The 27,423-nt window shown below is 43.6% G+C and overlaps 1 protein-coding gene across 3 annotated transcripts in view; it reads right to left on the reverse strand.

Annotated features, from left to right (window-relative positions):
• Positions 1-1,988: 1,988 nt before the first annotated feature.
• The window catches only part of ASB9 (ankyrin repeat and SOCS box containing 9), a 33,024-nt gene continuing 7,589 nt past the window's right edge, over positions 1,989-27,423 (reverse strand). Inside the window, exons 2-7 of one of the 3 annotated variants that reach the window (XM_065900647.1) lie at positions 26,753-26,832; positions 16,047-16,154; positions 12,095-12,245; positions 10,029-10,163; positions 8,389-8,580; positions 1,989-2,200 (exon numbers count right to left, since the gene is read on the reverse strand). In XM_065900647.1, the coding sequence (XP_065756719.1) occupies positions 2,076-2,200; positions 8,389-8,580; positions 10,029-10,163; positions 12,095-12,245; positions 16,047-16,154; positions 26,753-26,832 (791 nt within the window). In that variant the 3' untranslated portion in view covers positions 1,989-2,075. Of the gene's footprint in view, positions 2,201-8,322; positions 8,581-10,028; positions 10,164-12,086; positions 12,246-16,046; positions 16,155-26,752; positions 26,833-27,423 lie in introns of those variants that run through there. The other 2 variants (XM_065900650.1, XM_065900648.1) reach the window with 2 other exon arrangements.

Genomic DNA, 27,423 nt, shown 5'->3' on the forward strand with positions numbered 1-27,423 from the left:
CCAGGCTATTTAAAAAACAAACAAAAACAAACCTAGTGTTTTCAAAAAGAAAACTACAGCAAAATGCCTAAGCTCCTTACTCCTTAGCAAATAATTCTCCCGGGGCTTCTCTGGTGGCGCAGTGGTTGAGAGTCCGCCTTGCAATGCAGGGGACACGGGTTCGAACCCTGGTCTGGGAAGATCCCACATGCCGCGGAGCAACTAAGCTTGTGGGCCACAACTACTGAGCCTGCTGAGCCCCAACTACTGAGCTCGTATGCCACAACTACTGAAGCCTGCATACCACAGCAAGAGAAGCCACCTCAATGAGAAGCCCATGCATCTCAACGGAGACCCAGTGCAGCCAAAATTAAAAAAAAAAAAATTTTTTTTAAATGATTCTCCCGACTAGAGTGTGAATTCCAGAAAGTCAGAACCTTTGCCCACATCTCCTTCACTGTGGCTACCCTGGTGCCTAGAATAGTGCCTGGCACTCACTAAATATGTCCTGAACAAATGAACTAATGAAATTAACTGAACTAGCAAGTGGTATGCTGTTGGTGTTCATTTTATGTCTAAATTCTGAGCAGTTAAAAATGTAAACATGATCAGACCAAGAAAGAAAAAAAAAAAAGCAGGGAGGTGATATAAATTCACATTTGAATTTCTGAGCACACTGGAAGAGAAGAAAACCCAGTGTCAATGGAATTTACCACTGCGAAGTTTTCATCCCTGCATGGAAATTTCCAGAGCCTATGTTGTAAACCATCTTACAATGGGTCATTTATGAGGAGGAACTGTTTCGCTTAAATGATTGTGTGCCAGCAGCGCCATCTTCTGGGTAACTAGTTGGGCATTTTGGAACAAAATTCTGGAGTCTTCTTTTTCATATAGCAAACTGAATTTAGAATCACAAAAAATTACATAGGAAATATCTTTACAGGTCATCTAGGCCATATGTCATCTTACAGGTAACGATTTGCCTTAAGTGGGTACAACATTTTTCTTACTTTCTCTTGATCCAACGAAGCACCAAATTCATGTCTCAGAGAGAAGACAAACTACAGCCATCATTACTAAATTATATCACAGGTCTCATATAAACCAGACACTGAAAGGCAGTTAAAATCCACTTGTCAAGCATCTGAACAGTGCTGTCGAATAGGAATTCCTGCAACCATGGAACAACAGAACTTTCTGCGATGATCTATACGTGTCTGTGATGTCCGATACAGTAGTCACTGGCCACGTGTGGTTATTAAACTGAAATGTGGCTAATGACTCTTAGGAACTGGATTTTTAATTGTATCTAATTTTAATTAATTTACATTTTTTAAATAGCCACATACGGCTAGTGTAGGGTTTCTCAACCTTGGCACTATTGACATTTTGGGCTGGATCATGCTTTGCTGTGGTGGCTTGTCTTGTGCACTGTAGGGTACTTAGCAACAGCCCTGGCCTCTACCCACTGGCCAGGCATACCCTCGCCCTCAGTTGTGACAATCATAAAAGTCTCCAGACATTGACAAATACCCCCTAAGGGGAAAAATCGCCCCTGCTTGAGAACCACTGGGCTAGTAGCTATTGCACTGAACAGCACAGTTCTAGAAGATGCATGATGTGTCCTGAACAAATGAACTAATGAAATTAACTGAACTAGCAAGTGCTATGCTGTTGGTGTTCGTCTGGTTGCCTGTCCTCACTGGGGGTTATGGGACAAACTGACTTCCCTGAGTCTCAGGGTCTCACCTGGAGAAGGGGAGAGCATAGTACCCACCTGGTGGGGTTGCTGTGAGAGCTAAATTGGGTGAAGCGTAAAGCGTTCCCAGCTCAGGGCTTGGCACGATCAACACCGTAGTTGTTATCTTAGCCACCCTCTTGCAGGCGGCAGGGGGCGGAGGGGTGTGGTGGAATTTTTCATGCCCTCCAACCAATAACACAAAAGTACTCAGTATGTTCCTTTACAAATAAAAATCTCCTTGAAAAAAAAAAAAACTAGCCAAACTCTAATAAACCTGACTTTATTTTAAAATCCCAGTGGCCTCAACACTCGATAACGTTTGTCTGTCGTTTGTGATGCCATTCCCTTGACACATTTAAATGTGGAGGAGAAACCATTTCAGCTCCTCAGGGAGGCTGAGTCCGGTGATCTTATGATACTGCTTGATCCCAAAGCACTTCCAAATTCTAAGGCGGCATAACTGCATCAAAGAAGGGGGCCCTGGAGAAAGATGATAAGACAAGTCACCCATGGGTTTCACTGATCTAAGACTTTTCCCTTCCTTCGTTGAAAGCATACAAGCTATGACACTATTATAAGGAAATAATATGGTGCAGCTTAAGACCATGTTCTGCTTTTTGTAGGAGGCATTTTTAGGCCATGTTCTCTCTTTTCTAGTATCTCATTGAAATGAGTTTGCTAGGTTTTGATTTAGAACAAAGACCTTCAAAGCTCAGTCTCACCAATGGAGGCTTATGGGAGCTAATTTTGGAATTACAAAAGTATGGAAATCCCAGCAATGACAAGAAAATCCATGTTTAATGCCTTTCTTGTCTTTACCTTTAAAAAAAAATAAGGTCATATTTCTGGATGCAAATACTTTTATAATTTAGCAGTTTTAAGATATTCAAATATAAGAAGCTATCAGTGAAGCATAAATGTTACCTGAAGTCATATTTTTTTGTTTTTAACATCTTTATTGGAGTTTAATTGGAGTTTACAATGGTGTGTTAGTTTCTGCTTTATAACAAAGTGAATCAGCTATACATATTCACATATCCCCATATCCCCTCCCTCTTGAGTCTCCCTCCCACTCTCCCTATTCCACCCCTCTAGGTGGTCACAAGGCACCGAGCTGATCTCCCTGTGCTATGCAGCTGCTTCCCACTAGCTATCTATTTTACATTTGGTAGAGTATATATGTCCATGCCACTCTCTCACTTCGTCCCAGCTTACCCTTCCCCCTCCCCATGTCCTCAAGTCCATTCGCTAGGTCTGCATCTTTATTCCTGTCCTGCCCCTAGGTGCTTCAGAACCATTTTTTCTTGTTTTATTTAGATTCCATATATATGTGTTATCATACGGTATTTGTTTTTCTCTTTCTGACTTACTTCACTCTGTATGACAGACTCTAGGTCCATCCACCTCACTACAAATAACTCAATTTCGTTTCTTTTTATGGCTGAGCAATATTCCATTGTGTACATGTGCCACACCTTCTTTATCCATTCATCTGTCGATGGGCACTTAGGTTGCTTCCATGTCCCGGCTATTGTAAATAGAGCTGCAGTGAACACTGTGGTACATGACTCTTTTTGAATTATGGTTTTCTCAGGGTATATGCCCAGTAGTGGGATTGCTGGGTCATATGGTAGTTCTATTTTTAGTTTTTTAAGGAACCTCCATACTGTTCTCCATAGTGGCTATATCAATTTACATTCCCACAAACAGTGCAAGAGGGTTCCCTTTTCTCCACACCCTCTCCAGCATTTATTGTTTCTAGATTTTTTGATGATGGCCATTCTGACTGGTGTGAGGTGATACCTCATTGTAGTTTTGATTTGCATTTCTCTAATTGTTAGTGATGTTGAGCATCCTTTCATGTGTCTGTTGGCAATCTGTATATCTTTGGAGAAATGTCTATTTAGGTCTTCTGCCCATTTTTGGATTGGGCTGTCTGTTTTTTGATATTGAGCTGCATGAGCTGCTTGTAAATTTTGGAGATTAATCCTTTGTCAGTTGCTTCATTTGCAAATATTTTCTCCCATTCTGAGGGCTGTCTTTTCGTCTTGTTTATGGTTTCCTTTGCTGTGCAAAAGCTTTTAAGTTTCATTTGGTCCCATTTGTTTATTTTTGTTTTTATTTGCATTTCTCTAGGAGGTGGGTCAAAAAGGACCTTGCTGTGATTTATGTCATAGAGTGTTCTGCCTATGTTTTCCTCTAAGAGTTTGATAGTATCTGGCCTTACATTTAGGTCTTTAATCCATTTTGAGTTTATTTTTGTGTATGGTGTTAGGGAGTGTTCTAATTTCATTCTTTTACATGTAGCTGTCCAGTTTTCCCAGCACCACTTATTGAAGAGGCTGTCCTTTCTCCATTGTATGTTCTTGCCTCCTTTGTCATAAATTAGGTGCCCATATGTGCGTGGGTTTATCTCTGGGCTTTCTATCCTGTCCCATTGATCTATATTTCTGTTTTTCTGCCAGTACCATACTGTCTTGATAGCTGTAGCTTTGTAGTATAGTCTGAAGTCCGGGAGCCTGATTCCTCCAGCTCTGTTTTTCTTTCTCAAGATTGCTTTGGCTATTCAGGGTCTTTTGTGTTTCCATATAAATCGTGAAATTTTTTGTTCTAGTTTTGTGAAGAATGCCATTGGTAGTTTGATAGGGATTGCACTGAATCTGTAGATTGCTTTGGGTAGTATAGTCGTTTTCACAATGTTGATTCTTCTATTCCAAGAACATGGTATATCTCTCCATCTGTTTGTATCATCTTTAATTTCTTTCATCAGTGTCATAGTTTTGTGCATACAGGTCTTTTCATATTTGTTTTTATATTCTGCATTCAGAGTTGTCCCAGTGCTTCAACTCACAGGTGAAAAGTGAACTAGCACAAACCTTGCATAGGGATCCAGCCAAGTGTTTACATCTTAAGACAGCGATTCTCAAGGGGGGGAGGGAGTATTTTGCTCCCTAGGGACACTTGGCAATATCTGGAGCTAATTTTTTTTGTCACAACTTGTGGGGGCGGTGTTGCTACTACCATCTAGTGGGTGGATGACAGGGATGCTGCTAAACATCCTACAGTGCACAGGACAGGATGGCCCCCATCTGGCCCAAAATGAGCTTGAAAAACCCTGTCATAGGGTAAAAAGATGGGAAATGATTTCCCATCCCCAGCCCCTGCACTAAATTGTAATGGGAATTCCCTTTTGGTTATTAAAAACTTTTTAAAAGGCAAAGCTGTATACCTTCAAGAATCCCATAAAGCAGTAGCCCTCAAGCCTGGCTGGGGGCGGGGCAGGGAGGGCTTTAAACTCCACCCCAGGCATGTTGCTTCAGTTACTGTTGGGTGGGGCCTGTGCATCTGGTTTTTGTAAAGGCACGTGTCCCAGGTCACTGTATTGTGTGGCCAGGGTTGAAAATGCAACCAAAAGGGTACAGTGGCCTCTAACTTTGATACCAAGCAGGACCCTGTGGGACTCCAGGGCACAAAAGCCCTTCCGTGTCCCCCCCTTTTTTCTTTTCCGGTACGCGGGCCTCTCACTGTTGTGGCCTCTCCCATTGTGGAGCACAGGCTCCGGACGTGCAGGCTCAGCGGCCATGGCTCACGGGCCCAGCCGCTCCGTGGCATGTGGGATCTTCCCGGACCGGGGCACAAACCCGTGTCCCCTGCATCGGCAGGCGGACTCTCAACCACTGTGCCACCAGGGAAGCCCCCCCATTTCTTGATTACTGGAAATAGGCTTCATTCAGCCTCCCTGACCTTCCCTGAGTTCCAAGAAGCAGGTTCAAACCGATGCTAATTAGGGAATGGAGGGGATGCGGAGACAAGGGAGGAACAGTCAAGAGAAACAACAGTGCCGCCTTGGGGCAGGGTCCTGGTTCCCCTCAAGGGACACACATAACAATATCTTTGAGCTGTTCAGCAGATGCTGAAGCCCCCGCCAGGTGGGAGAAGTTAACTGCATGCTGCCCACAAGCACGTAGACCCCAGACCAGCTGGAACCAGAAGGTTCCAACTTCACCACCAACCAATCAGAAGAACGTCCACGAGCTGATCACGCCCTCCTTGAACCATTACTATCAAACTCCTGACTACCCCCTCCAGGTGGGGACACACAGTTTTGAGGGCATTAGCCCGCCGTGGCCCCCTTTGCCTGGCAAAGTAATAAAGCTATTCTTTTCTACTTCACCCAAAATTCTGTCTCTGAGATTTAATTCAGTGTCAGGGTACAGAGGCCGGATTTGGCTTCAATATCCTATAGCATCACCGCAAGCTACAGGATAAACTGGGTTGCATACTTCTCGGGTGATGGAAAACAAGGAGAGGTAGAAACAGACATATACACAAGGAAAGAAAGAAAGGAAATATTTTCAATCAGGTCCTCAGAGCACATTCACAAGGTCCCTGTTGAAATTTAGGGCACCTTCCAGATATGTTCAGTGTGCTCAAGGCGTATATTAATGAAGGATTTCCCACTGTGCTCAAAGCATTTATTAACGAGCTGCAAAAGGCATAGTGTGGGGCAACTGAACTCAATCTCCTCTCACTAAAGCACTTTGAAGGAAGTTACTAATCACATGTGCTAGATACAATGTCAGGGACAAGTGCCAGTATAAAGATGAATATAACCCAGGTTGAGTTTTATTCATTGTTTTTCCTTCTGATTTTAAAAGAAATTAAAACATTTCTGCGGGCCCCTAAAAACATGGTGGACCCCACGCATTGTGCCATCTGTGCCTGCTGGAGAAATCAGCCCCGTCTATAGAGATACAATTTTTTGAAAACAAGAAATTGTCAAAGTACGGGCAGAGTTGCCTGGGGGTGACCCCACTGCTTCTCATAAAGGGGTTTCTATTGGACTGTTCCTTGTGCCTCGGCTTGGGGAGCACAGGCCTTGTTTGGGGGGCCCCAAGGCAGGCTGTGGCCACAAGTACGCTGCGGCAGTGGGTGTAGCAGGAAGAAGGATTCAGGGGCCACTTTACAATTCTGCCCAGAGCCCTAATTCTCAGCATGTGGGGAGAAAATAACCAGATTACATGACATCAGAATCCTTCTGGGACTTCCCTGGTGGTACAGTGGTTAAGAATCCGTCTGCCAGTGCAGGGGATACGGGTTCGAGCCCTGGTCTGGGAAGATCCCACATGCCACAGAGTAACTAACTAAGCCCGTGCGCCACAACTACTGAGCCTGCGCACCTGAGCCCGTGCTCCACAACAAGAGAAGCCACCGCAATGAGAAGCCCGCGCACCGCAACGAAGAGTAGCCCCCGCTCCCCGCAACTAGAGAAAGCCCGCGTGCAGCAACGAAGACCCAACGCAGCCAAAAATAAATAAATTAAATTAAATAAAAAATAAAAAAGAATCCTTCTGGTAGGGAAGCCTGCTTCAAACTCCCACAACCCCTAAGACTCAACAAAGTCGACACTCCGGTAAAAAAAAGCAGGTCCTGAGCTGGCTGCTCTCCACCTCTAGGGACGATCAAGAATGCAATCTGAGGGGTCTCTGCTCCCCACCCCAGCCCACCCGTGACCTCGCAGCCCAGGGAAGTGCCCCATCCCCTTGGACACTGCTCAACCCCAGTGTTTAGTGGTTTGGGTCAGGAGTGTCAGTTTTTATTTATATTGGAGTGTGGACTCAGTGTTGATTAACTTATTATATTGGATTGGCCAAAAAGTTCGTCCGGATTTTTCCATAAGATGTCACGGAAAACCCGAACGAACTTTTTGGCCAAGCCGATAGTAAATGTCTCCCGATTGCTGTGCATCATGAAAGTAATACCGTGTAATACTCAATGAGTTGCATTCTTACCCACCATCCCAGAAGCCAAATGCCCAGTAGTTCAGCCCATCTGTACTGCAGTAAGACATCCTGGGGCATGTCTTTGGGGCACCCCAAAGACCCTTCTGCTGCATCTCTCTAAAGCATGGCTTACAAATACCCTATTATATCACTTATATGTGGAATCTAAAATATGACACAAGTGAACTTATCTACAAAACAGAAACAGACTCACAGGCATAGAGAACAGCCTTGTGGTTGCCAAGGGGGAGGGGGGTGGGGGAGGGATGGATTGGGAGTTTGGGGTTAGCAGATGCAAACTAGTATATATAGAATGGATAAACAAGGTCCTACTGTAGAGCACAGGGAACTATATTCAGTATCCTGTGATAAACCATAACGGAAAAGAATACGAAAAAGAATGTATATGTATAAGTGAATCACTTTGCTGTACAGCAGAAATAAACGTAACATTATAAAATCAGCTATACTTCAATAAAATAAATGTAAAAAAAAAATAAAGCATGTCGTACACCTGAAACTAACACAACATTGTAAACCAACTATACCCCAATACATTTTTTTTTTAAATACAGCACGTCTTAGGTAACTTTAACATTTTAAAACAATATCTTAATTCTTTGAAAGCTGGCCTATCCCACATATGAGCATTAGATCATCCAAACAGCCTGTCTCCAACATGCCAAAGAGCAGGATGGTTATTTATTATATAACCAGTACTGTACCTTGCCGAATACTAAACTATCTCAGCTCCCCACGTTTCGTGAAGGCAGAGAACAATCTTTTTCATAAGACCCGAAGTCAGAATTCGGTAAGTACCTGCCTCCTGCTAGAGCCCACAGGAGTCTATGGATTAGGGCTTAGATTCAGGCAAAGGAGAAGCACCTTCTCTCTGCAAGAAGAGCTGGCTCAGGGGGCTCTCTGGCGGCACCAGCTCCAAGGGACGGTGGCCTTCAGCATCCCTGGCCTGGGTGTCTGCTCCAAAGTCCATGAGCAGGCAGGCCAGCTCCCCACTGGACGCCCTGGCCACCGCGTGCAGAGGGGAATCCAGCCCCCGGCCTTGGTTCACGCTCGCTCCTAAACAGTCACGAGAACAACAGAGTCAGAGTCAGCAGAGTGCAAGAGCCCCCTTCTCAAAGCACTGCACCTCAAAATTCCCTAACAAAAGGGCGTCCATAGCAGGCACAGTAGTTCTCCTGAGAAAACAGGAGACGACTTGATTCCATTTAATAATATGGGGAAAATGCCACTTGACAATGTGACCGAAGGTACCACGGGAGCTCTGTGACGTATGAGGTTGAAAAGCTTGCCTTTGAGCACTCCACACAGGTGTGACACATGCAAGAAGAATCCTGGTGGCATGAAAGCTGCACATTCACTATTAACGGAGCCCAAATATTAGCCAGTACAGGCCGGAAGTGAGGCTAGATGGTGAAATCTCACCTATGGCAATTATCCACATTTACACGTCGAGCAACTGCCGTGAGGTTTAAACCAGAGACTTGGGACCATGTGATTTGGACTGTGAAGGGCAATCAATTATGGCAGCATTGTCTAGACTGGGGTGGCCAATCCCAAGATCACGGGGAAGGGGGCAAAGCCCTCCTCTTCGGGGATAAGGTAGAATTCGAGGACCACCCCCACCCAGTTCCATCCTTACACTCTCAGAAAATCCCTACCCCAGTCCAGATGCTGGCTCCTGCTGTGATGTGTGGGGACATATGACTTTGCCTGGGCTGCTGTCCCTCTAGTAAAATGGGAATCTATGTCCAGTCAACAAATGTTAACTGTATTGGTCTTGGCTTTGTGAGGGGTGCCAAACATGGCCCTTTCCTGACTAGGAGCTTAAAATCCACCTAGGGTAATAGAAGAAAGAGAGGGAGAGAAGGAGAGAGAGAACCCATCTCCTAATTCATGGTAATGGCTGCCAAGTGAGTAGAAGGCAATGGGAACCGTAAGAGCATTCAGTGCAGGGCAAGATTACTGGGTTTTTAAAGAATAACCAGGACTCAAATAATTAAAGAGGTGATGAAGTGGTATCCCAAGTGTAGAAGAAGGGGCTGGATAACAGCAGGAAGGTGAGAAAGAATGATGCGACCTACGACTTTTCGAAAATATAATATTCACAATGGAGTAAAAATGGGGCAAGTTCTATTTCCAAATCAAAGAGAACTGTGAAGGCGGCCCCAAATCTGAAGATTCAGCCCTAATCCAGCAGCTGTGCAAGTTACTCAGGGCCTAATAATACCAATGGTCAGAGGGAGGGAGGAGAAACTAATAATCACTGAGGACCATCCTGGGAGATGTCATCATCATTATCATTATCACTATTCTCAGTACAAGTGAGAGAACTAAAGTTGAAACAGTTTAAACTAATTCCCCACGGAAACACAGTCAATATGAACTCTGATCCTGTGCGACTCCATTGCCCGCGCTCTTTCCTCTGCTACAACAGAAAGAGCTTTCAGATACCTTTAATTTACTTTTCATTTACTTTCCTTGTTATGTTTTGCTTTTGGTTTTACCTGATTCCAGAAGCTTCTTGGCACAGGCCACCTGCAGATTTTCACAAGCCAAATATAACGGTGTGCCCAGGTGGCTGATGTTACGGTCAACGTCGCCCCCATGAGCCACAAGAGACTCAATGCACTCCACGTGGCCTGCAGCCCAAAGTGGGAGAAAACAGTTACAGCACAAATTCTCTTAGCTAGGGAAACACCACCTCGCCCATGTTTTGTGGGTTTAAATTCTCCAACAACTTCTCCAGCGACCAAAAGCTATTCCCTCTATTTAGAATAGGGAATGACCTTCAACACTGTCACCAGTTAATGGGTTGACTATAACATGGCATCTGTAGCTCTGGGTGGAACTCCACTTGAGTTTACCAGCCACGGTAAGCAACGAGCAGCCAGCCACGTTTTTCAAATGTCGGTGGCTCTGTAATCAGTCTGATCACCGAAATCAAAGTGAGCGCTGAGGAGAGATATGGAACAACAGGGACTAAAGGTGGACCTGTAGAAGAAAGGGCACAGAGCGGACCGTGGAACAGGGAAGGAAAGTTACAACCTTACCAAGGGCAGGCCCTGGGACAAACAGGCCACGGTGGGCACAGGCAAGGCTTAGAAAAAGGTGCCAAATCCAGCATGAGTGAGGCCCAGTGTGGCCAACTAGGTTTGGTGAAAGCGGAATCACTCTTCCTTGGTCTAGGACATCATACTTGAAACATTGCTCCTTTGCATTTATCTTGTTATACCATTTTAGCTCTATGTGTCCAGTGAAAATGATAACATGTCTCCTCATCAAGAAATGCCAGTGCTTTGGGAGATAATTATAAAACGGGTGGATCCAGTCAAATGGGGCTGCTGTAAAGATGAGGGGAAGCTATTTTGTGAAGCCACTGCGGAAATAGCCCTCGGGGCAAGGTACGGTCATCATGATGTCAAGGAGGAGGAGAAATATCAGAGAAAAGCAAAACTTACAATTTTATTTTTTGTCTCAGAGTTAAGAATAGCAGGAAAACTGTGACTTTACAAAAAGAATAATCCCAGATGAATAAGTTCTGGGGATCTAATGTACAGCATGGTGACAACAGTTAATAATATATATACTGGAAAAAAAAAAATATATATATATATATATACTGGGCTTCCCTGGTGGCGCAGTGGTTGAGAGTCCGCCTGCCGATGCAGGGGACGCGGGTTCGTGCCCCGGTCCGGGAAGATCCCACGTGCCGCGGAGCGGCTGGGCCCGTGAGCCATGGCCGCTGAGCCTGCGCGACCGGAGCCTGTGCTCCGCAACGGGAGAGGCCACAACAGTGAGAGGCCCGCGTACACTAAAAAAAATTAAAATAAAAATAATAATATATACACTGTACTTTAAATTTGCTACGGGAATAGATCTTAAATGTTCTCACCACAAAAAAAAGGTAACTATATGAGGCAATGGATGTGTTAATTAACTTGATCACGGTTATCCTTTCACAATGTATACGTATATCAAGTTATCACACTGTACACCTTAAATATATACAATCTTATTTGTCAATTATACCTCAACAAACATGGGGATGGGGAGACTTACCCCAAACTGTATATAACATCTTATATTTCCAAAAATTGAAAGTTTGTTTCACTTAGCAAACTTAGGTGGCCCTGAGACAATATTCTTTAAGGCCTTAAAACAGAAGACTATAATTTGTTTTATAAAATAACTTGACTTTATGGGGTCATTCCACACATTCTGATGGATAGTCTACTATATGCCAGGCCCTGTTCCGGAGACACAGCAGTGAGCAGTATTCCAAATGTTCTAAAAGGGCTCTTCTCAAACCTACTGTGCATCAGAAATCACCTGGAGGGCTTGTTAAACAAAGCACAGATGGCTGGACCCCACCCCCAAAGTTACTGATTCACTGGGTCTGGAATGGGGCCCAAGAATCTGCATTTGCATGCCAGGTCAGGCTGACGCTTCTGGTCCCAGGATCCACACATTGAGAACAACTGCTCCACGTACCTCCTTTTCCCTCTTCCCTTCAACAATAAGATGTCCCTTGAAGGAGGGGGTGGAAAACTTAAATTCTCAACAGATTTACCTCTCTTAGCAGCTTCGTGCATGGGGGACGCCAGATCACTCTCAGGGTGGGGACTGGCTCCATGCTGCAGAAGCAAATTCACACAGTCCAGGCTGCCGCTGACACAAGCATTAAACAAGGGAGTATGCCAGTCTGTAGTGACACCATTCACCTAGAAAGAAAAGCTCCAGCATGAAGGCGGGCAGTGGGGTATCCTGGATTCAGACCTAAGCTCCACCATTTTCAAGCTATTATTTCACTTGTCTGAGCCTTAAATTCCACAGCTACAAAATGGGGACAAAAAATAACAGATTCCCCAAAGTTGTTGTGAAAAACCGGATGAGGTATAGAATGTAATGCACCAAGAACGTTCCCAGACCAGGGATTGAACCCGTGCCCCCTGCAGCGGGAGTGCGCAGTCCTAACCACTGGACGGCCAGGAAATTCCCACTAATCACCTTATTTTAAACATGCCATCCTAGACCCATCCCACACCAATCCAATTTCCCCACAGAAGATAGAGTAGCCTTTTAAAATTGTTAATGTTTTATTTTTTTTAATTTAAAAATGTCACTTTCGGGACTTCCCCGGTGACACAGTGGTTGGGGGTCCACCTGCCGATGCAGGGGACACGGGTTCGATCCCTGGTCCGGGAAGATCTCACATGCCGCGGAGCAACTAAGCCCATGCGCCACAGCTACTGAGCCTGCACTCTAGAGCCCGCAAGCCACAACTACTGAGCCCGCATGGCACAACTACTGAAGTCCACGCGCCTAGAGCCCGTGCTCCGCAACAAGAGAAGCCACCACAATGAGAAGCCCGCGCACCGCAACAAAGAGTAGCCCCCGCTCGCCACAACTAGAGAAAGCCCATACACAGCAACGAAGACCCAACACACCCAAAAATAAATTAATAAATAAATTTAAAAACATCACTTTCATCCAAATATAGAGTGAACACAAGCCAAAGAGTTTATTCAGCTCATTCATTAATGAGGGAACCAGTAAAATGGCAGGGATGGCTAAAAGGAGAATTTACATAGTCAGTCAATGCAATGCTGAAATAAATTTGCTAATAGATACAAAACTGGTTAATATCCTATAGGGCCATAAAACTATAATCGTTGGGGCTATCTTTTCTAACACTGGAAATCAGACCGAAACTTACAAGCTAACATCTAACTTCACAGTGTTTGGGCTATAATTGAATGGCAAAGAGCAAAGCCAAATGCAGATGCATTTTCCTCTATCAAGGAATTCTTTGGTGAACCTGTTAAACGATGATACTGTGAAGACAGGGACGTCATTCTCATGCCCTATTTCCACGCAAGGCCAGAACTAGTGATGCGTGAAAGATGTCCAGGGTGCAAAGTTTAAGGAGAAGACACTCACTCCCAGGGTTACAAAAGTGCTGAACTCACCCTGCGAGTGAGCAGAGTTTAGAGTTTGCACCCCAGGCTCCTTTCTCGCCTCTGCTTAGTCCTGGGCCTGCTTCCAAGTTTGGGGTAAGTTTTCTTAACCAAAATATAAACCTCTTGATGCACTCATCTATGGCTCTCGGCTGCTCTCAGGGCAAAGCCCATTTTCTTGGCGTGGTCGGCAAGTTTGTTTGTGTTCTGACCCCTCTCACCTGCTCTACTCTGCTGCTATAAGGAATTATTTTTTTCAGTTTTTTAAAAATTTATTTATTCTATATATTTTTGGCTGTGTTGGGTCTTCGTTGCTGCACGCGGGCTTTCTCTAGTTGTGGCGAGCGGGGGCTACTCTTCGTTGCGGTGCACAGGCTTCTCACTGAGGTGGCTTCTCTAGTTGCGGAGCACGGGCTATACGCGCACGGGCTCAGTAGTTGTGGCTCGCGGGCTCTAGAGCGCAGGCTCAGTAGTTGTGCGCATGGGCTTAGTTGCTCCGCGGCGTGTGCGATCTTCCCGGACCAGGGCTCGAACCCGTGTCCCCTGCATTGGCAGGCGGATTCTTAACCACTGCACCACCAGGGAGGTCTCTAAGGAATGATTTGAAGGAACGATTTGAAGCCCCCACTTTCACTTCTAGGCCTTTGCGTTTGTTGTTCCCAGGGGGTGGGAAGTCCATCATTTCCCCCAACCCCCCGTTGAACTGACTAACTCCAACAGGTCCTTTAGGTTTCAACTGTAACATCATTTCCTGTAGGAAGCATCTTTTGACTCCCCCTCTCCACCAGAAATAAATGGGTTAGGAACACTTCTACGTGTTCCCAACAATCCCCTTACTATTAATACTTATTACATTGTAGTGGTTTGCAAAATATGGCCACAGATTCTCTGCCCGGGATGCATATCCCTTTGCAGAGTGGCTTAGTAACTCCTCCCATCCCAAGACGGAGACTATATCTTTTCAATCCTTGAATCTGGGCTTGCCCACATGAATTGCTTTGGTCAATGGGACAGTTAACAAGTGTGATGCAGGCACAGAGCTTGCCCTATTTTGCTGCTCTTGGAATCCCTGCTACCATGTGAACAGGCCCGGGTCGCCTGCTAAAGGATGGGAGACCACGTAGAGCTCTTCTGTCTCCCCAGACCTCCCAGCCACCCCAGCCAAGGTCATCATGAAGTAGCCCGCCCCAGCCCATCTATCAGCTAACCTGAAATGCCTCAGTAAGCCCAGCTGAGGTTAGCTGAAGCAGCCAGACCAGACGAGCTGTCCAGACAACACAAGGAACTGTGAGATAAATGGCTACTGTCTTAAGTCATTAAGTCAGTGTGGTTTGTTACACAGAAGAAACTAACAGATAAAAACAGCGTTTTGTAATTGCCTGCTGTGGCTGAGATACTATGCGTTAAACAAACTCATTTCCTCTCTCTTGGGTGCAGAGGCATACTACACTTGCCCACCTCCCTGGCAGTTAGACATGGCCTGAATTCTGGCCAATGGGATATGAGCAAAAGTGACATATGTCACTGCCAAGACTGGCCCTTAAAAAGCTTCCATTCACAATCCTCCGTGTCTTTTCCCCTTCTAGCCATCTGGAATGGAGCACACATGGGAGCAACAGGATGAAAGGAGCCTGCGTCCTTGAATCACCCTTGGAAAATAGCCACCCAACTGGGAACACCCACACTGGATTCTGAGTTGAACAAGAAATAAACTTTTATTGTATGAGGCTACTGAGATTTCAGGGTTTATCTTTTGAAGCAGTTAGTGTTACATGCCGCCATTTACCTGTTTATCTGGTCGTCTCCTCATTTAGTTTAGAAGTTCCTGAAAATCTTTATCTAGAGTTAGGCACATAATAAATGCTCAGTACAGACTGGTTGAGAAAAGATGAGAAACCCATACAGAATTTCATGATCAGATTTCCCCATCACTCCTGACCAAGAGGGTACTTAAGTTAATGGAAGATGTACTGGTCCCTGCTTTCAAATGCAATGATTTCGTATCTTCCTTCTCTAGAATCTCATTATGTCATCCCGATTCCCATTCTCCAAATAATAATCACATGCCTTATCCCTCTCAATCCTCACAATACCACAAAATATGCTACATAATTTTTTTTGGTATTTTCCCTGTTTGTTTTTTTTTTTCTCACATATAGACTCTAAAGCTTACAGGCTAAGTAACCTGTCCAAGTTTCCAATGTTAGTAAATGGTAGAGATGGTCTGGAACCATTATTCAGGTCTTATGGAGACAAATGTTATGTGTTTTCTACAATATGTCACTACCTTCCAGCCACAGAAATGAAGGCAGAAATCTAACAGCTATTTATTAATAGTGACAGTCAAAGAAAACGATAGATAGTCAGACCATGACTTTCTAGCTAAAAATGCAGTATTTCATCTACCACTAAAGTAAATAAGCTTAATAGACATGATACTTTTGAAAAAGAAAAACCTTCATATTTCAAATCAGGCTAATCAAAAACGCTGGGAAGTATTCAGAAGGGATAGAAACCGTCATCTTTCAGTCATGGTGCCTAAGGTGTGATTTGAGCTGCACTTACCTGAGCTCCATGCTTTAATAAAATGTTTGCACAGGAGGGATGACCTCCGAGACAGGCTTCATGGAGCGGGGACACACGATCTGCCGTGACGAGGTTCACAAGCCACCCCTGGAGGAGGGGAAATGGGCAGAGTAAGGGATGCAAAGCAACAGTTCTGTAGGGTTGGGTTTCAGTCATGAATTCAGTACAAGACAATTCTTTTAAAAGTTGACCTGGCTCACCTATGATAAACCATAATGGGAAAGAATATTAAAAAAAGAATGTATATATATATATTAATATTTATATATATAACTGAATCACTTTGCTGTACAGCAGAAATTAACAAACACAACATTATAAATCAATTATACATCAATTTAAAAATTTACAAAAATAGTTAATCTGGCTCATAAAAAAGAATGAAATAATGCCATTTGCAGCAACATGGATGGACCCAGAGATTAGCATACTAAGCAAAGTAAGTCAGACAGAGAAAGAAACACCATATGATACCACTTATATATGGAATATAAAATATGATACAAATGGACTTATCTACAAAACAGAAACAGACTCAGAGAACTATTACAGACTTGTGGCTGCCAAGGGGGAGGGGACTGAGGAAGGGATGGATTGGGAGTTTGGGACTAATAGATGCAAACTATTATATATAGGATGGATAAACAACAAGGTTCCACTGTAGAGCACAGGGAACTATATTCAATATCCTATGATAAAGCATAATGGAAAAGAACATATAAAAGAATGTATACATATGTGTAACTGAATCACTCTGCTGTATAGCAGAAATTAACACAATGCTGTAAATCAACTATACTTCAATTAAAAAATAAAATAAAAATAAAAACCCAACAACTTAAAAAAAAAAGTTAACCTGGCTCAAAATCTGACAGTACACTAAGGTGTTGACAATGATGTAAAAAAAGAAACAAAAAAAGGAACCATCATACTGCTGGCGGGAGTGTAAAATAATACAACCACTCAGGATAACAGCTCGACAGTATCTATCAGAGTTGATAACACACATACCTATGACCTAGCCATGTGACTCTTAGGTGTACACACTCAAGACTGACTTTCAACTTGCTCTCACTCTCTCTTGTCCTCTCACTTACTGGCTCATTGTTCTGATGAGGACCATGACAAGGAACTTAGGGCAGTCTCCAGGCAACAGCCAGCCAGGAATTGAAGATTTCAGTCAAAAAACCCAGAAGGGGGCTTCCCCGGTGGCGCAGTGGTTGAGAATATGCCTGCCAATGCAGGGGACACGGGTTCGATCCCTGGTCCAGGAAGATCCCACATGCCATGGAGCAACTAAGCTCGTGTGCCACAACTACCGAGCCTGTGCTCTAGAGCCCGTGAGCCACAACTACTGAGCCCGCGTGCCGCAACTACTTAAGCCCACGTGCCGCAACTACTGAAGCCCGCACACCTAGAGCCCGTGCTCCACAATGAGAGAAGACACCGCAATGAGAAGCCCACGCACCACAACAAAGAGTAGCCCCCGCTCGCCACAACTAGAGAAAGCCCACGCACAGCACCGAAGACCCAACACAGCCAAAAATAAATAAATAAATGAAATAAATTTAAAAAAAAAAAAAGAAAAAAGAAAAAGGGCAGTTTCTAGCGTGTGTTAAAAAAAAAAAACCCAGAAGGAACTGAATCTTGCCAACAGCCATGTAAGAGAATTTGCACTGGGGTCCATCCTTAGTCAAGCCTCAAGATGCCTGAAGTTCTGGTCCACACTCTTGTAACTGCAGATTCATAAGAGTCCCTGACCCAGCTAAACTGTGTCTAGATTCCTGACCCATAGACACTGGGAACCAATACATGTCTGTTACATTAAGCCGCTAAGTTCGGGATTTCTTATATACGTACAGGTATATATGAGCGCACTCCAATAGCCCTGGACTAATACAGGCCAAAGCATTAGGTGAACCTCCACAGACAGAGAGGCAGAAAGTCCCGAGGCTGAGGAGCAATTACCTTCTCACTCTAGCACGCTAGGGCTGAAGAAGCAAGAAAGTGTCTGAAAGGCCCTGGGATTCTTCATCCTCCGGGAAAATGTGCTCTCCAGGAGATGGATCACGAGCCCAACCCAAGCCAAACATCAAAGAGCTCCAGGAGAGGCTCCAGAGATGCCCCCTGATCTTGGAACATATCTTCTATCCCTAACAGGAAGAAATCAGGTACAATAAAAGTTCTTTTCCTTAGGGCATGTCAATTAAGAGCATGGATAGTTTAATTAACATCTTGGTAATATATTATACGTTTTCTTCCCAGAAGAGTTTAAATTTGCCTAAAATCATTCCAATAAATTACTTCACTCACCATCATTCCTAACATACATTCTTCTACTTCTGTGGGCATGTACAAGTCAGCCCCCTAGTCATGCTGTCCTTTGGACTTCTACCCTCTGACTGGCAAGCTCATGCATTTTGATATACACCTGAGTCTACAGGATCTCAAACGCAGAGCCTTTTTAGGTGGGTCTGCAAAGGGGTTCTGGGAGACTCAAAATCATCTGCTTAAAAATAAAAATTCCAATATCCTTTATACTACTTTGTCATCCCAGCTCTGCTGTTTGCAGGGAGGGGTAGGACTGTATCTTCCCTTCCTTCATAACCTCAAATTCCATCTGTATTCAATAAATGCTTACTGACCCTCTGACTCGAGAAGAATTTGAATTATAGCATTTATTCCCTTCACAAGCACTGCCCATGGACTTCACAGTGTGGCATCTGCTGTTTTATTATTGTCATTATTATTTTATTAGAGGCATCCCCTCAAAGATCTGTTCTCAAACCCTTTTTTTCCCCACTCTCAATGTTCTATATTTGTCCAATCTCTTCCCCACACACTGCTAAGTACACAAGAAATTCACAGCAAAATGTTAACTGCATTTTTCTCTGTGCGACAGATCCTGAGCTGAAAGAAGACTGTCCTTTAAAGGAATTCTTTATTGTGTTCTGTTAACCGCAGTCACCGCTGCCATTTCTAAATCATCATCTAGGTGCTTATACATAAATCCAGGTAAATGAAAATGTAAAAAAGGAATTATTCACAGTACAGAAGTGTTCACCACTCATTACATATTCACACTACAACGAAGTTCCTTTAAATTAAGTTTCCCTTTGCAAACTGCGGACTGTATTTATAGGTACAAGTATGACTTTAAATGAACTGTGGCATTTTGTTTGAATTATTGACAAGGCTGAATCATATACTATTATAAGGTAAATTCTAACCCATTACTTCAGAGAGGGTCCAGTCTACAGTGGGTTCTCAGTTAAAAAAATGAATAGCTTATCTTTAATTGTTCTATCATCATTTGTCTGTCCCCTAGTCTCAGCCTATATTCAGAAGCTCTTTCTGATGGGTCCTTGGGGTTGTATAATATCAGGGCACCCATGGGTGACACAGTGCTTAGTACCTGGCAACTTTCTGTCCCAGCCCCAAAGCATATGCCTACCCAGGCTGAACCAACTGACTACAAGAAGCTGAGGCTTTATCCTTTGTCCTTCCCACAGTTATCACTTCCTTCTCTACACTCAGCAGAAAAGAAAATCATGAACACCTATGGTACTCACGTTCATCAGAACACATCACTTCCTTCCAACTTTACCAAGCTCAAAGCCATCTGATGTGAGAACTTCCTGCATTCCCTTTCTCCCCACACCTAAAATCTCTCTGCATTCCTCCAGTCTTCTTTTCTCCCACTGCTCCTTTCTTTGAAGAAGAAATATATGAGTGCAATAGCCCATGACTGCACCCGGGCCCCCCCAGCTCCCGCCACACCCGTGACATTCCTTCATCCACCTTCTCACATGCGTCCCCTGCTCTCTCGAGATACACTTTCTTTTTGCTTTCAAAGTCTCCCCATCCCTCAGTCCTGACCCTCTGCCAAGCATCCATCCATGTGCTTCTTCCCTTTGCTGCCCCCTCCTTTTTCTTTTTTTTTTTTTTTGAAAATAGTCTATCCCCATCGTCTCTACTTTTACCCCTTCTCTCATTTTCCACCAACACAACCCTGCTGATACTGCTTTTAAAGACCACCTGTGACTTCCGGAAACCAGTTTGCACTGCTCTGTCCCCCGCCTCCTTCCACCTCTAAATTTGCCACATGTTCATCCTGACCTCGTGAAACCTCTGCCCTGGCTTCTAAAACAGAGTTCTACCTGGAATTATCTCCGACCTCTGACTGCCTTTTTTTCTGTCTCTTTCACTAACTCTGTCCTTTTCATCCTTACATCTCCTAATGTAGGCATTTCCTCCAGGATTTGCCCTCAAATCCTTTTCTTTTTCTCTCATATATTATACATGGCTTTCAAATTTAAATCTCGGGACTTCCCTGGTGGCGCAGTGGTTAAGAATCCGCCTGCAGGGCTTCCCTGGTGGCGCAGTGGTTGAGAGTCCGCCTGCCAATGCAGGGGACACGGGTTCGTGCCCAGGTGCGGGAGGATCCCACATGCCGCGGAGCGGCTGGGCCCGTGAGCCATGGCCGCTGAGCCTGCGCGTCCGGAGCCTGTGCTCCGCAACGGGAGAGGCCACAGCAGTGAGAGGCCCACATACCGCAAAAAAAACAGAAACAAAAACAAAAACAAAAAAAAAAGAATCCGCCTGCCAATGCAGGGGACACGGGTTCGAGCCCTGGTCTGGGAAGATCCCACATGCTGCGGAGCAACTAATCCTGTGTGCCACAACTACTGAAGCCCGCGCACCTAGAGCCCACGTTCTGCAACAAGAGAAGCCACCACGATGAGAAGCCCATGCACTGCAACAAAGACCCAATGCGGCCATAAATAAATAAATTTATTCTAAAAAATAAAAAATCCAAATCTCCATCCCCAGTACATGTTTCTAATTCCCTGCTAAGACATAACCACCCAGAGACCCAGCTCACCACATAAATTCAGCCTTTGCCAACCAAGCTCCCCTGAAAGGAGCTCCTTGTCTTGCCAGACCTGATTCTCTAAATGGCACCACTATCTTCGTTTCATACCTAGGATTAAGACCTCAGAGAGAGGATAGCAGAGTGATTCCCGAGTTCAAATGCTGGCACCATCACCTAACAAGCAGTGTGACCTTGCGCCAGCTACTTCCCTCTTGAAGCCTCAATTTCCTTCTGTAAAATGGGGACAATTTCACCTACCCTACAGATTGTTATGAAGACTAAAAAATGATGTAAGCAAAACGCTTAGCACTCGGTAACTTCTAGGCAGTTATTATCTGAGATTTCTTTTTATTCTTTATTACTTAGCCTTCAATGAGCTGCCACATCCTAAAGGTCTGACGTTTCAGAATGCTCAGGGTCTTTCCTAGTATCCACACCCTGAGAGTGGCTTAGCTCTTTAAAGATTGCAGGGAGCAGCATAAAACGTTTTATTCAAGAAACAGAAAAGCCAGTCCTTACCCCCTGCATGCAGTGGGACTCTACTGGGAAGGCTTATAGGGTTGTGCATTCAAATCTCCAGGGGAGCTTTAAAAAACAAAAGGCCAGATACCCAGGCTGCGTCTCAGAGCAACGGCAAGGTAGTTGACAGAGATGCAAAGGCAATTAAATAGAAAAAGGTTAGAGTTTTTAGCAATGGTGCCAGAACAAAGGGACATCAATATACAACAAAAACATGAATCTTGACCAACACCTCACACCTTGTACAAAATTTAACAAAATGGATTATAGACATAAATGTAAAATGTAAAATTAGAAAACTTTTAGAAGAAAACATTTGTGACCTTGGCCATGTGTGGTTTTTTTTTCTGGCCTCTCTATTCTGTTTCATTCATCTATCTTACCTTCATTATCACCTGGTCTTGATTTTAGTAAGTTCTTATATTTTTTGTCCCTTCCAGAATGACATACAAATGGAATCATATAGTGTATAAAATTTGAGTATGGCTTGCTTCACTTAGAATGAAGAATGTCTTTGAGATTCATTTTTTTAAAAAAAGGTAGTTGAATTCAGGCATCAGCATTTTTAGGAACCCCTACCCAATCCCAGCCCAAGGGGATCCTAATGTGTACCAAATTAAGGTCACAAAATGCCCAAAGGATGCCTTAATTGCTTCCTGCTGGCCTAACAAATTGTCATTGCTTTTTAAAAAATAAATTACTATTGAAGTGCAACAGATATAAAGAAAGGTGCATAAATCCTTAATGTAAACCTCAGTGAATCATCACAAAGAAAATCTATCTGCGTAATCACCGTACAGGTAAAGGGAGAAAGGGAAAAAACTTACCAGAAACCTATGTATGTCCTACCCAAATTACTACCCACCTCTCATCGGCAAAGGCATATAGAATACTAACATCATAGAATCGTTTTCCTTGGTTTTGAACGTTATATTAATTGAACCATGAAGTATGTATTTTTGCGTTTGCTCAGCTACCTTCACTTACCTGTTTTTTCAGATTCATCCATTTTCATTGCTGTATAGGGTTCCACTGAGTAATATACCAAAATATATGTATCCATCTTACTTTTGATGGACACTTAGGTTGTTTTCAAGGTTTTTTTTTTTGCTGTTATGAATAAGGCTGCTATGAATATACCTGTACGTGTCTTTTGATGAACACGTGTATACATATCTGTTGCATATAAACCTAGAAATGAAACTGCGGGGTTGTAGCATAGAGATATTTTTAGCTTTAGTAGATATTCCTTAACAATTTCCCAAAGTGGTTTATACAAATTTATACTCCCACCAGCAATGTATGATAGTTCCAGTTGCTCCACACTCTTGCTGACACTTGCTGCTTTCTGTCTTTCCAAATTTAATCCTTCTCATGGGAGGAACTGGTAATATAATTTCTTATTCATAATTTAAATTACTCCAATTACTATTAGCACAGGTTGATATATTTACTGAACATCTGAATATCCCCTTTTATGAAGTACCAGTCCAAGTCTTTTGCTGATTTTTCTGTTAGGTTGCCAATCTTTTTTGTATTGATTTTAGGCTAAGAATATGAGTTCTTTGTGAGATATATATATATAGCACAAATATTTTCTCATGTGTGGCTTGACTCATTGCTTTCAAAAATACTACCTTTGATGAACAAGTCCTTAACTTTAATCAAATCCAACCTATCAGTCTTTTTGTTCCTTTCCACATACTCTTTTTTTTTTTAAGAAGATGTTGGGGGTAGGAGTTTATTAATTAATTTATTTATTTTTGCTGTGTTGGGTCTTCATTTCTGTGCGAGGGCTTTCTCTAGTTGTGGCAAGTGGGGGCCACTCTTCATCGCGGTGCGCGGGCCCGTCACTATCGCGGCCTCTCTTGTTGCGGAGCACAGGCTCCAGACGCGCAGGCTCAGTAGTTGTGGCTCACGGGTCTAGTCACCCCGCGGCATGTGGGATCTTCCTGGACCGGGGCTCGAACCCGTGTCCCCTGCATCGGCAGGCAGATTCTCAATGGCCTTTTTAAAAAAATTCCTCGGCTTCCCTGGTGGCGCAGTGGTTAAGAATCTGTCTGCCATTGCAGGGGACACGGGCTGAAGCCCTGGTCTGGGAAGATCCCACATGCTGCAGAGCAACTAAGCCCGTGCGCCACAACTACTGAGCCTGCGTGCCTGGAGCCCGTGCTCCGCAACAAGAGAAGCCACCGCAAGGAGAAGCCCACGCACCGCAACGAAGAGTAGCCCCCGCTCGCCGCAACTAGAGAAAGCCTGTGCACAGCAATGAAGATGCAATGCAGCTAGAAATAAGTAAAACAAGTAAATTTATTTTTTAAAAAATCCCTGAATGTACTGGTCCTACAGGAGCTTAAAAAATACCAATGCATGAAGCCTGCCCTAGGCTAAATCAGAATACCTACAGTGAAGCCCAGGCACTGTTATTTTTTTAAAAATCTCACATTATTTTAGTGTGAAGTCTCGGTAAAGAATAATTAGCTACAGTTTCAGTTTCTCCCTTCTTGGACCAAGTGAGAATTATTTTTTGTAATTTTCTTTTCTCTTTGTTATAGCCGTTTGAATGCTTGGTCTTACTCGCCTTACTAAAATATGTTTGTTTAGTTTAGCAGGAGCGTTTTTGAGTATGCTTTGATTACCTGAAGCGCTATGTAGATTGTAATAAGAAAATAGATACTCCTCATTTATGAGGAGTAACTGGAGCAGGTAATTTACACAATGTCACCTTAGTTAATTCTCTCAAACTCATACAAGGTAACATAATAGATTGAATTTTTGGTCTCAATTCTTCACTCTCCTGTAGCAGTGTAATACATTCTCACCCTTGCCATGACCTCATAGTTGACAAAATGTATCAATACTTCCTTGATCCTTGAATTTGGACCTGGTCATCTGACTTGCTCTGACCAATGGAGTGTTAGCAGATGTGACATAAGCAGACTGGAAGTATTCTTTCATGGTTGAGCTTGCCCTGCTACGCGTCAGCCTTTTGCCACGAGGAGAAAATTCCTCAGGTAGCTACTGGTGAAAAAAGGATGGGAGGCGTGGGCAGCAGAGCTGTACCCAACCCACAGCTTGGAGCCAAGCTCAGTCCAGATCAGCTGATCCAAAGTCTCATTAGCAAGAAATAAATGTTAATTGTATTATGCCACTGAGTTTGGGGTGTTTTGTTACACAGCAAGATCTGACTAATACAGGTAGGTATTGGAACACTCATTTTATAAAGGCAGAAATTGAGGTTCCAAGAAAATAACTTGCTTAAATAATGCAAAAGAGCTTAGATAAAGACATGATTCCAGCTGATATCCAGTAAACACGTAAATACTAAACATAAATGAATATCAGTCCAATTTAATAAGTCATATATAAAAGCTGCAATGATCATTTTTCACCGTATCAAAAAAAGGTAAATGTTTCATTTTATCTGAGAAGCAGCTTAACTTCATTTAGCTAGAGTTACGTGTTACTATCTGTATTTCTATTTATAAGAGGCTGCTGCTACCAAAAACAGCTTAAGATAGTGGCTTAGAGTAGTCTGAAAATCGTCTTTAGAAACTGTTTTCTCATGGGAGGATTTCTTAGTCTATATAGGTCCGTGAAATTGGAATTTTTTCAAAGCACATTTCCACGAACTACCACCTGAACTTTATCATGTCTTGTGATTGTGAATTTAGATCACAAACCACAGTAGTAACAGCAGTATATAGGGCTATCACAGAGAGGAATCTCAGATATTTTTAATTGCAGTATGAATATTGCAGATATCTAAAATATCTCAAAATATACATTCATCCTACTTAGAAATTATAGTAGCAATTAGAATCACCACTAAATCTTCTTATGGAATGCATTAATAAAGAAGTTCATATATTACAATGTCACACATTTGTTTATAGAGTTCCTCTATATTGTGTTTTATGCATTTAAAACATTAGTCTGAGAAGGGGTCCATAGACTTTGCCAGACTATCAAAGGGGTCCATGAAAGGGCCAAGAGCTTCTAACCTAAAAGGTCCATATTGTCTCTTCAGAGAACAAAACACTATGAATAAAAACTTTACTGGAATTTTGAATGGCGATTGAAACCGCTTTCTTAAAAGCGCCTTTGCTTAAGTTCCCAATAATTCCAAACCATCAAAACTCAAATTAATGTGTACTTGAAATGACACCCTAGAAGCAGAGACACTAATATGAAACTGGGCAGAGCCATTTCTACTGGAGATTCAACAGAACTGAACAAGTCTTTGAAATTATACGATGTCGTTTTTTTTGTTTTTTGTTTTTGTTTTTTTTTTTTTGCAGTACGCGGGCCTCTCACTGTTGTGGCCTCTCCCTTTGCGGAGCACAGGCTCCGGACGCGCAGGCTCAGCGGCCATGGCTCACGGGCCCAGCCGCTCCGCGGCATGTGGGATCTTCCCGGAACGGGGCACTAACCCGCGTCCCCTGCATCGGCAGGCGGACTCTCAACCACTGCGCCACCAGGGAAGCCCGACGTCATATTTTAAAAGACATTTTCAAGCATTTATTTTACATGAGAGGTTTTCAACCTCTTTCAGCACTACTGACGTTCAGGGCTGGAAAATTTTTTAATGTGGAGAGCGGCCCTGTGCAGTGTCAGATGTTTAATTACTTCCTTAGTCTCTAGCTACTAGATGCCAGTATCACCACCACCCCGCCTCATCCCTGCTCCTGCTTCCAGTCGTGACAACCCAAAATGTCTCCAGACATTGTCAAATGTCCCCTTTGGGGCAAAACTGCCCCAGCTGAAAACCACTGTTTTACATGATAATTTTTCAAGAACATAGTCTATTGAATAAAGTGACAGCAACTTGAATGCACTAATTTGCCCGCTATTCATTCAATAGATATTTAGTATAGAATCTATTCTGTGCGTAGAATTGTACCAAACTCTAGTATTATGTCAGCCTGCAAATAAAGAAGGACACGATTCATCTCCTTCTGCTAAAGAGGAAATTTATATCCTAATACCTGACTGTGATGTCTTTTTCTCAATGTGGTGAGCAATAGAACGTGCTTAGTATTCATCTTTTTTTTTTTTTTTTTGCGGCACGCGGGCCTCTCACTGTTGCGGCCTCTCCCGTTGCGGAGCACAGGCTCCGGACGCGCAGGCTCAGCGGCCATGGCTCACGGGCCCAGCTGCTCCGCGGCATGTGGGATCTTCCCGGACAGGGGAACGAACCCGCATCCCCTGCATTGGCAGGTGGACTCTCAGCCACTGCGCCACCAGGGAAGCCCAGTATTCATCTTTTTTTCCCAAAAAACTAACTTACCTGGCTGATGAGGTTCCTCAAAGACAGCAGACGTCCATGAATGGCTGCTTCATGCACAGGAGACCAATCAGACACAGTATCTGTACGGAAAAGGGAGGAGGAGGTGACATCCTGCTAACGCACTTTAGACCCAGAGGCTCATCCTTGCCCATCAGTAGAGTCTAACCGGTCTTACTGGAGGGAGACATTGGAGTCAATCAACCAAAACTCCACCAGGACTTCAGAATTTCTCCCCTCTATAGATGTTTTTTGAACACCGTTTATTTGAAATGTCTAGCTAGTTAAAGAAATAACTACAGCCAGTGTCCAAACTGAGGACAAAGTGGTGGACTGGGATGACAGATTACTGTACTTCCATTTAGACGCTGGTTTCAAAGGCAAATGGTCCATTTAGTTAAACGAGAGCTTCGGTAATTACCAGCATTAGTGCGTTAAGCGGTGGTTGCCAGTCTAGTTGCCTGTGCGAAATACAGACTCTGGCATCTCAGCAAACAGTGCCATATACTAATAGTAGTAATCGTGTCATTACATACGCCATTAGGTTTGGAATCAAATCTAAACAAAACCATATTTATGGATTACCTCCCGTCCCCATATCAAGCACAAATCAGGGCTCAGTCTGACCTTGTAACAGGGACGTGATTTACTCCCAAAGGCAATGCGCCAATGTG

This window comes from Phocoena phocoena, chromosome X (assembly GCF_963924675.1).
Source record: "Phocoena phocoena chromosome X, mPhoPho1.1, whole genome shotgun sequence".
Lineage (NCBI taxonomy): Eukaryota > Metazoa > Chordata > Mammalia > Artiodactyla > Phocoenidae > Phocoena > Phocoena phocoena.